General features: G+C 42.8%; 2 protein-coding genes and 1 non-coding gene across 6 annotated transcripts; 1 reads left to right on the forward strand and 2 right to left on the reverse strand.

Moving 5' to 3' along the window:
* Nucleotides 1-59: 59 nt before the first annotated feature.
* Nucleotides 60-132, reverse strand: trnar-ccu (transfer RNA arginine (anticodon CCU)). Its single transcript has one exon. It is a non-coding gene; the product is annotated as a tRNA-Arg (tRNA).
* A 359-nt stretch (nt 133-491) lies between these two features.
* On the reverse strand, nt 492-5,806 carry pick1 (protein interacting with prkca 1). Of its 3 annotated transcripts, none has more exons than XM_056407817.1 (13): nt 5,698-5,806; nt 5,195-5,225; nt 4,916-5,027; nt 4,674-4,802; nt 3,963-4,029; nt 3,769-3,858; nt 3,630-3,683; nt 3,459-3,521; nt 3,237-3,370; nt 2,959-3,051; nt 2,808-2,858; nt 2,514-2,658; nt 492-2,197 (listed from the first exon to the last, which is right to left on the reverse strand). In XM_056407817.1, exons 2-13 carry the CDS (start codon nt 5,221-5,223, stop codon nt 1,938-1,940), a joined length of 1,227 nt encoding a protein of 408 aa, XP_056263792.1. In that variant the 5' UTR covers nt 5,224-5,225; nt 5,698-5,806; the 3' UTR covers nt 492-1,937. The 3 variants fall into 3 exon arrangements, with proteins under 3 accessions (XP_056263792.1, XP_056263789.1, XP_056263791.1); XM_056407814.1 differs by having other exon boundaries at nt 5,195-5,253; XM_056407816.1 differs by having other exon boundaries at nt 5,195-5,806.
* On the forward strand, nt 4,424-9,113 carry LOC130189137 (galectin-2-like). 2 transcript variants are annotated; one of them, XM_056407819.1, is made up of 5 exons: nt 4,424-4,495; nt 7,973-8,063; nt 8,192-8,271; nt 8,454-8,625; nt 8,791-9,113. In XM_056407819.1, exons 2-5 carry the CDS (start codon nt 8,055-8,057, stop codon nt 8,935-8,937), a joined length of 408 nt encoding a protein of 135 aa, XP_056263794.1. In that variant the 5' UTR covers nt 4,424-4,495; nt 7,973-8,054; the 3' UTR covers nt 8,938-9,113. The 2 variants fall into 2 exon arrangements, with proteins under 2 accessions (XP_056263794.1, XP_056263793.1); XM_056407818.1 differs by lacking the exon at nt 4,424-4,495 and adding an exon at nt 6,926-7,120.
* The last annotated feature ends 1,248 nt before the right edge of the window (nt 9,114-10,361 follow it).

Genomic DNA, 10,361 nt, shown 5'->3' on the forward strand with positions numbered 1-10,361 from the left:
TTTCTGCCTATTTTATTATTTATCCACTATAGGCTTACAATAAAAATGTAAAAAGAGCTCACCCCAGATGGGACTCGAACCCACAATCCCTGGCTTAGGAGGCCAGTGCCTTATCCATTAGGCCACTGGGGCTTGGCGGGATCACAGGGACGACACCAACAGAGTTATCCCTTGGAGACTTTCCCTGTCGCTCTCTTTCATGAATACTGAATGTGTAGCGAAAACCTCGGAAGTGGAGTTCAAAAAATCACCCAAGTAGTTACAATTAAAAAGTCCGCTTCTCGCCAAGCATGATCCAAATGCTCGGATGTGATTTGACCCGGGATGCAGAGGTGACTTGCAGATTTCCCATTGGGACATCCTGATAAGTACGGTTCTACTCATTTAATCCAATAAACTGTTAAATTAGGTTACAAGGATCTGTGTAAAATGACACAGTAGCTTCTTCTGATCCATTAGATTAGTTATTCAGAAAAATACAATACACAAACTATGGTTTAATTTTTTAATTTTATTTAACACATGGTGTAGTCTTAGACTACTGCAGAATAGTGTTTTCTGATGTGATTGCTCCCCCCGTGTTCTCAATAGTAAATCATGAAAATGCACAACATCTTCTCCCCCCCAATGCAACAGAAGAGGATAATTATATTGACTTTAAAATAGAAATACATTTTTCTAATTAAAAGCTTTTAAATATACCTTGACAAAAAGAATAAATAAAGTGGAAATGACGATAACAATTAAAACAGTTTTTACACCCGTATATAGTTATTTACATGTAGAGTTGGTATTTCCTCGTCTCTGATGTTCACACAGTGGTACAGCCCTGTGAGGTTCAGTGTGTCCACTCTCTCCTCCACAGGGCATTGTTTAAGTGAAAAACACAAAAGAGAAGAGGGATTCAAGTGTGATACAGAAGTCAGAAAAAAATAAATTAAAAAGACGACATTTAACTTGAAACATGCCGTGTCAGGAGATGACACCGACTGAAAGACATAAAGCAGAGGCTTTGGTCAGGAAGCTCGACACTGGCAAGTTACAGGCTGTCATGTGAAACAAGTGAAGAATAGAAAAGCAAAGAGGACAAAGGAATGTAACGGCTTCACGGAACAAACTTCATTCAGTCATCATCTTCAACAATACCTTCAGATTTTCGGATACGATACAAATTTGCCATTTGTTCGTTAAGCTGAGGAGAAAGTGTCACTTAGCACTAACCGCAAAACATCATTTCATGTAGCTCAATAAGTCCAAAAGCAAAGAAAATAAGCACCAAAAAAAAGTTACGATGTAACTTTTACAATCCACAATATGCAAATCGATACGCAGCCAATAGGCTTCATGAAGAGCGAAGAAGGCACACCTCATAATCTCATGATCACATAAATCATTATCTGACGCATTAAAATTGCCATCCGTTCGCCGCGTCTCTCTCACAGACTGAGCAGTGACCGACGTCGAAAAGCGGGACGTCGTCTTTTTTCCTCTTTCTTTTAAAGAGAAATTTGACAGTCAAAAGTTGGCGATGGTAAAATAATCACAAAGCTGTTGATTGGAGAGCATCGCAGAAAGGAAACGCAGACAAAAGAATAACATACAGCGCTACAGCGGCAAATCTTTGGAGTATTTACCGGTTAAACTGCTATACGCCACGGAAAAGATCGCTGCTTGGTGAATGCATTGACATGAAATGCATGGAAAGAATAGTGATGTTAGATGGGTGGACTTCATCACACTCACACTCAGACTCACACTAACACTCAGACTCAGACTCAGACTCACACTCACACTCAGACTCAGACTCAGACTCAGACTCAGACTCAGACTCAGACTCAGACTCAGACTCAGACTCACACTCACACTCACACTCACACTCACACTCACACTCAGACTCAGACTCAGACTCAGACTCAGACTCACACTCACACTCACACTCACACGTCATCAATCAGTTTCTCAGCACCATTCTCTGCTTTTCTCTCTGTGCTGCTCCCTCCCTCCTCCTCCTCTTCCTCCTCATCCTCCTCTTCATCTCCGGCGTAGGACAACGACTGGCTGCCGTAGTTGAACATGGTGCGGGAGAGGTCCACCTCAATGGGGAAGACATCCGCCTCCTTCAGCACGGCGTAGCACTCGTCGTAGTAGTGGGACATGCCGGAGACGAAGCGCTGCAGCTGGAACACAATGTCCTGGACTGGAGGGGAGGAAGAGCGGCGGGAAAAGAGCGGATGATCTATGTCATTACATTTAGAGACGGGTGAGGCGAGCCGAATATATGCAAATAGATAATTAAATAAACAACGTGAAGGGAATGAACTGAAAGAGTTAGAAAACAACGGGGGCAGCAGGTACAATGGTCACTGTGTGGTCGTCTGATCGGGGACCGAGGGACAGATTATATCAGATTACATTTGATCACACCGATGTACCCGTGTTCCACTAGCGCCAGTTTACAACGGCCCGAGTAGGGAAATGGAAAGCCAAACAACAACAACAACAACACAACAGACCGTGTTTCTGATCCAGCAGCTCTATCTTCTCCAGAACGTCCTTCCTCATCTTGGCGAATCGGGCGCGGGCCTCCTGCCGACAGCGCAGCACCAGGCGGTATTCATAGTTGCCGGTGCTGACGCGGTACAGCGGCTCTCCCATCGCCTGGAGGAGGAAGAGGAGGAGGAGGAAGAACACAAATCACTGCTTCGGACGATTGGAGCGAAAGAATCCTCCGGGAGACGCAGCGCGACACATCTTTCCATCGGCAACCTCTAAATCGTTGCGTGTGCAAAGAAAACGAGAGAACTCACAATACTGCTGTATTCTTCGTCGTCCATCTCCTTCACCTTCAGGCAGTACGACTGGAGGACACAAGGAGGTCAGAAGGTCATTCATAGACGGCGTAGACCGAGGCACGCTCACATGCGATGACTCCGTGTTGCACATCCCGCCACAACTCACCAGGTACTCAAACTTCACATCCAGGTACTTGCGGATGGTGAGCTTCGTGTCGGGTATGGCCTTGTGAAGGTACGTGTTCAGGTCGTGGAGCATCTGCACAACAGGGTGGTGATGCGTTGGGTCACGCCATGAGGTGCACACTCCAGACATTCACTCCAGACATCCTCACAAACAAGAGTGCGTGTGTTTTGTACTTCCGGGTTGGATCTAAATCGATGAATACCACTGTAATAACACACGTCGGAGCCGAGCGTTCACAGCTGCTCCTGCGTACTCACGGGTTTGATGGTCTTCAGCAGCTGAATGCCGTACTTCTCAATGCTGCGGTGAGCGTTGGCGAACTTCACAAAAGCCTCGCTGGCTGCAGCCTGAGGCTCTCGCACGCCGATGACCGAGAAGACGTCGCCAAACGCTGGAGGGGTGGATTGTCAAACACCGGTCATATACATCAGACACACAGACTCAGAGTTTCAGTTTGGATTTCACGCCCAGTGACTCACCTCTGTGAGTTTGAGAAAGCTCAAAGAAAGCTCTGAGCAGTCTCTTCGTGTGCTCCATCAGCCCTACGAGCAAACAGAAGAACGGCACAACACAGTGTTTGATTCAAACATCACGTTACCGGTCACCTTACCCGTCACGCTAAAGGACCGAAGGCTGGTTTTGTCCTTTACCTTTGTAGAGCTCTGCTGTTTTCTCCAGCTCCTCCAGTCGTTTGACCAGTCCATCTACAAAGTCAATCCACGAGTTGAGTTTATATCGAGCTACGTCGATGCACTCACACAATCAGAAGGCCCGTCATGGTAATCTCACCGTTGCATAGAATAGCTCTACTGAGTCCCAGAGCATCGGCTGTGCCTGAGCTCATGTTCTCTACCAGGCGATGTTTGACTTTTTTCAGCACTGAAAGACACAGCGGACGTGTTTAGTGGACCCGAACGGCACCGAGCAAAAGTTACCGGAAAGCAAATAAACAAACACTGAATCACGGTGAATAGAGGAGATACCTATATCCAGCGACTTCCCCTGTTTGGGGTCTGCCTGCAGCTTGTTGTAGTTGATAACTGCCTCTCCCTGTGGAACACAAACTATATCTGTAATGATCCATTCAAATACAATGTGTTTAGCACACGAGGCACAACTGACAACGTGCACACTTTTCCAGCTTCAAGGTGCCGAGGGTGAAGTTGACATGCACGTTCATTTGCCCTGAATGGGAAGCAGCGGCACATTCTAATCCTTTAAAAAAACGTTGCACCTCCTCTTTAATCCGACATGCAGTCATGTCAAGTCATGGAATTTTCTGGGCGCGAACAATGGAGGCCAAAAAAAACACAGCCCCCCCCCTCCGCTGGTGACGTTACGCTACAGGCTAAAGGGCTAAAGGGCTAAAGGGCTAAAGGGCTATTGCCCCGACCTCTGCAGCACCGCTTGCCAGTACAGTCCCTCTCTTCCAGTTGGATGGTGGGTTTTCATCCAGCCGGTAAATCTTTGGACTAGTCACTGTTAAATCTTCAGCCCGGGTGGAAGACACAGAAACGTAAGTAATGTTTGTTTCTATTCATGTCCATGGGAGCTTACATTTTACTCATTGGGTGTGTGGCGTTATTCTAAATCTAGACTAGATCTAAAACCTTGTCGAAGAAGAAAGTAATAAGCCACTGGAGCATTTCCTGGTGGGACTCAGAGCTGTGAATCCATCCCCAGTATGTGTGTACCTGTACAGCTTGAATCATCTTTGCCACCTCCACTTTGGTCTTTCCCTTCACTGGTTTCCCGTTCACGCCTGTGATTTCGTCGCCGGCTGCCAGTGTCCCATCCAGAGCTGCTGGGGTGTTATCAAAGACCTGTAAGACACCAGAAACCACATTTAAAACAGGCACCAACCACACAGAAACACTGTGTGTTCTGACATTGTACACTTTACAGAAGTGTTCAACTCAAATTGTTCTGTACGTACCTGGACAATGTAGAGACAAGGGCAGTACTGTGCCCCCCCACCAATGCTGATCCCAATAAGGTTATTAGCGTCTTTCTTCAAACACACAGAACCAGGCACCGTTGGTATCCCCCTGTTGAGGAGAACACACGATACGGTGAGACTTGAAGCATTTATTTGATCCGGTTTCTCCTTATAATAAGTACTAATAGTGAACTGAAGACTTAATAATGGCCACACTGAAACACACGGCTGAACAGCGCAGATCCTGAAAGAGGAAAACATAAAAGTGTGACTCACAGTTTGTCCTCCTCCAATTCGTAATCCATGTCTGTGAACATTGAAGGCCAGCGTCAATCCTGTACCCGTGCATACACAACAACAACAATAACAACAACAAAACAACAACTCAATATTGATAAGATGAAGACAGGAACAACACTTCTGTTTTCTGTCAAGTTGCTCATTAAGTATGGGCGACCCCTGCAGCGGGGATTTAAAGTGAGCTCATTGTGGTGTGAGAGAGACCTGATAGCACCATAAAGCCTTCGTGTCAGATCTGCAGCAGCTGGACGAACAGCTGGTTACTTTCGGTGCACTGGAACTAAAGTTAGCCGACGTTGGCCCGTTAAATTAGTATGAATTCGTGTAACAGTTACACTGCGAACAACGTAAAGAAACGACCCGATATATGTCGTTGTAGTGACGGAGACTAACATGAAAAGGCTTAGTAACGTTAGCTGCTAGCTGAGTAACGTGAGGCTATTGGAAGATGAAAAGGAAACATGCCGTCAACGAATTACCTTTGTCAGAATTAGCACCAGTTTCACAAACAACGGCCACGTATTATTCAAACAAAGCACAACGTGGTTATAAATCGGTTTACTCGCAATTATCTTTTCTGGATCCACTTGCAGCTCCTCTGTTTACTTTCTCTTGTCACTTCCGGTAGTACAGCGGAAGTTGTTTTCTACGTATAACAACTTGTATATATTTTGTCCAGTTGTTTTAGGTCGGAATACTACAGGCACATTACTTATATCTATATTTTTCTGCATTGAAATATATTTGTAATATAGCTTTTCAAAACAATATTAAGATAATGTAATTCCCTCCAAGAAAGCGTTCGAGGTATAATATTTGGGTTTTACTGCCCTCCAGTGGTCACAGTCGGTAACTGCATCATTTTAATTTGGTCAAAATAAAATAACACACTTCCACTTACTTACTTACTTGTAAGTAACTCCAGTGCTGGAACTGAAGCCATCCGAAATGAAATAACAAAATGTTCTCTTTAGAAAATACACTTGCACCACCCACCATGACAAATTCCTTGTATGTGAAACATACTTGGCAATACACGGTTATGATTATTATTCTTAATTGCCACGTGACCGATATTCTTACAGTGAGGTACAAGTCAACCAAAACACGTTAACATTTAATCATATGTTATATGACTGCTGCCAATGAATTAATGTAACAGTTATCGCAGTTCCCCACACTACTTAAAGACGACCTTCAACACTGCCCGCCAGTGGACAAAGCTTGTAACTGCAGCTCATTATTTTCGTAAAGTTAGTGACAATGCAAACATGAAAGCACTTCCGGTATATACTTCAAAAATAAAAGGAGTCAAGCGCTCCACCTTGATTCCGCTTCGACGTTGAAGATGAATGTAACGTCAGACGGAGTGGAGCTCAAACTCGTTTCGGTCGGTATGTTTAAGTTATTTATACCCATTCAGAGCGACACACACACGATTCCAATACACTCAATTTAACTGTCATCTCCATGTTGTGTAATTTCCATTTCTGCAGGGTGTCAGGTATCTAAAATATGTAGGCCAGAGGTACACAGTAGAGAGTTCAGAGGTTTCATAAGGACTTCTGGGGTGAATGGCCTTTGTGTAGATTAGGATTTCTGGGGAGGGGGCTAGAAGCTCTCCCAAAATGGGGTGATCTGCCGATAGGATTGGAACATACATGCCTCTTTCTGTCTTGCATATAACATGCAGCAGAAAGCATTATCGGTAGATTTTCTCAATTCGGCTCCGGAAAGTCTCCTGGTTTATAGGCTCCTGTGTTTGACCTGTACCTTTGAGAATAAACTGAATATTCTTACAAAGTGCTGTGTGCAATTGGCTGTGTCTCTCGGAGTTCCTTCTTCACCATCAATTTCTTCAACATTCTCCTGTCGACGAGAAGAAACGAAATCCACATTCAGGTTGACAGTATAATATCAGGTTTTACTGAGGAGAGATTGGTAGATTATTTAAAAAATAATCGTTAAAATCTTAATGAAGGGCAAATTAATTATTAATTATTAATGAGACATCCAGTGTTTTTGTGAAAATAATAATAATAATAATAATAATATTAAAAACTTTATATATATAGCACCTTTTTAAAAAAGTGCTCTACAGAGAATCAAGGCAATACAAATAGAATGCTAAGATACAAATATAAAAAATAAAAATAAAAAACAACAGACAAACTAAATTAGGGGAACCAAAGAACTGCATAAAAGGACGACATCACTTAAAAGCTGTTCTATAAAAATGGGTTTTAAGAAGTGATTTAAGCCTTCTAATCAATAGTGGAACAATATAAACATATTTGTATTAATTTATTCTTATTATGTTTAAATCATTAGGCACATGGAGCAAACATTGCATCGCTCTTTAATCTATAGGATCAAATCAACAGTGTCCTGCACTGGACTCGCTATGTAATCAGTGACGTGTTGCGGACCTTCCTCAACGTGCACAATGGCTCCCAATCAAAACATATTTAAATAGCTCTTGGCAGAGTAGTTTGTTCAAGCATTGGCACCGTGGCAGCTGTTACTCACAACGTGTTCTGCGATTAAAGGGACAATTCATCTTTTTAATGAATGAGTTCAACTGCAATGATCACATTAGAGCAGGGCATCTGCACTGAAAGGGCTACTTGATTTGCATGATGGTCAACAAGTCACATTGCAACGGTCCAATGTCCTTTCACTCAATCCTTTGGACTTCACATTATAGATTAGGTGGATCTTCACAGTCAGGCTACTTTTCTTTATGTCTTCTAGGTAGAAGACGGCTTGTGTGTCAACACCATCCTCTTTTATCTCCCATTCGCTCCAGGACTTTCCACCAACACCAGCACCCAAAATGAGCATGGTACGTTTGAATCCTTTGTTCTGGCTTTTGTTTCAATTTTGCTTCTGTAATTTGTAGAGTAAGTGCCAATCTTTTATTTTCTAATTCAATGGTTTGTAAACCCTGAACTGCAAACTTGTGTTTCCCAGCAACTTGAATTGAAGAATGTGCACATCCGAGCTGGAGATCAGCTGAAAGTAAGGGGGGTAATTCTGCATGATGCTGAGAGGTGAGCCAACCAAACATAACATGTGTTTTGTATTGGCAAATTAACTGAAGATTAAATGGTGATTTTTATGCAGATGCATTGTGGAAAACTAAAAAAAGGGACACTTTTATAATTATGGTTCAAGCTCTGCAAACATGTCAATATGAAGAATACATCTATTGTACAATCTCTGATCCAATCAGATTCGAGATTGATCTCGGCCGTAGTGCAGACGACCTGGCACTGCATTTTAACCCTCGTTTCCGTGACGACACTGACGGAGCCGTTATCGTTTGCAACTCCAAGGCTGCTGGTTGTTGGGGCGATGAGAAACGGGAAATAAACAACCCCCTACAGAGGGGCGCTGATGTCAAGGTGAGGCGGTCTGACTCAAGGGAGGGAGGATGTGTGATGGGTCAGTTCACCCAAATCACCAGAAACACTCTATTACCTTTATTGGTATGCAGGTAGATTTGGTTCGGAGACGATTTGAGATGTCTGCATGCATTAAACGGAGTTACTGTTGCTTTTCTATTTTAGATGGTGTTGAAGCTGACCGGAGACATGTTTGAAGTGGAGCTCCCTGATGGACATGAAGTCCAGTTTCCCAACCGCGATGGCATGGACATCATCAGCTACATCAAAATTGCAGGGGACTTCAAACTCACTTCCTTCAAGATCTGCTAAGAGACACATGTTGTTACACATGCATGGGATGTTTGGTTGAAGACCTTGAGACTCGCTCAGTTATTGTAAGAAATATTCATCACTTTGGTATGTAGAGCTTAAGTGAATTTGAATTTAGCTCTATCTAAAAATGTCCTGTTGTGCACAAGAACATTAAACGTTTAAATGCAAATGATCCTATTTGTATTGTCTTTGAAGGGTTGAGGCTTAATCCTGAGCTTTGAAGTGTCTTCCCACAACAGCAACACTAAGTTTACGTAGTAACAGTGGAGCAGCGATCCAAGAGAGACAACAAATCGCTCCAAAAATAGAGATTACCTGTCAGCCTCAGTGGGCACAACAAACACAGTCAACTGAGATGGCTTTGTGCACATAAAGTAACATCTAGGACCAATGTGTCTCTTTTATTACAGAATACATAAAGATCTTTATAGTCATTACTGCTTGACATTTATCTCCAAAGAGTGCATCATTGGGAGTCATTTTAATCGGACAGATGCCATTTTAGTTTAGGTCTTTTCACTTTTAGCTCCGTCCAAAAAATGTAAGTAAGATCGTACTCAAAATGTTTGCTCTTGTCACAAATTCTTTATTATTTGATGAACTTCCTGTTCTGTATTTGCTCTTCATTTTCTTTATGTGTCCTCATTCATTTTTGCAATGGACTCCTTATTTCATCGCTTCACAGCGTGACACATTTTCATTGTTTCAGTCTGCACACGACTGGAAATCCTTCAAAGCGAATTAAGTTCATGACCCCAATCTTAATGTTGATTTTGAATATCCGGTATTCTGAAGATTAATACACGTAATCATCTCTGGAATTTTATCTATTATTTAAAAAAATGTCCCTGTTCATCTGTATGGTCTCGCCTTAACTACTGGCTACCTATTCTATTATTACAGGGTATCTATGTTTGGGAGGAATTTAAAGACAAATGATCCTGTAGTTATTATTTACTGTACCTATTCTATTCCCACTATTACAGGATACAGTAGGATCATAACTGAGCAGAAATGTGAGCATATATGGTAATATAATTATGTTGAGTATATATAAACCTTGTTGGAGAAGCTTTGTTCTTCAGCAGTGAACAAGCAGAGGAAGGAGAAGAGGGACAACCCGCTCAAAGGACGTGTCGTCGAGTGGCAAAGGTGTTAAAGGACCAGTGTGTAGGTTTTAGTGACATCTAGTGGTGAGGTTGCAGATTGCACCCAAGTGAACGCCCCTCAGCTCACTCTTCCCTTTCAAGCTGTAAAACACATTTGTGTCACTGAATTGAAGCTGCCACTTCAAAGTAAAACAAGTGAAAGGTATTTAAAGCATTTCCCTCCAGATGTTCCCGCGATATATTTATATAAGTTCAGGAGAAAGAACACGTCGTATGAAATGAAATGCCTATGACCATGAAGCATGACAACAC

The sequence above is a fragment of the Pseudoliparis swirei genome, chromosome 23, assembly GCF_029220125.1.
Source record: "Pseudoliparis swirei isolate HS2019 ecotype Mariana Trench chromosome 23, NWPU_hadal_v1, whole genome shotgun sequence".
Classification (NCBI taxonomy): domain Eukaryota; kingdom Metazoa; phylum Chordata; class Actinopteri; order Perciformes; family Liparidae; genus Pseudoliparis; species Pseudoliparis swirei.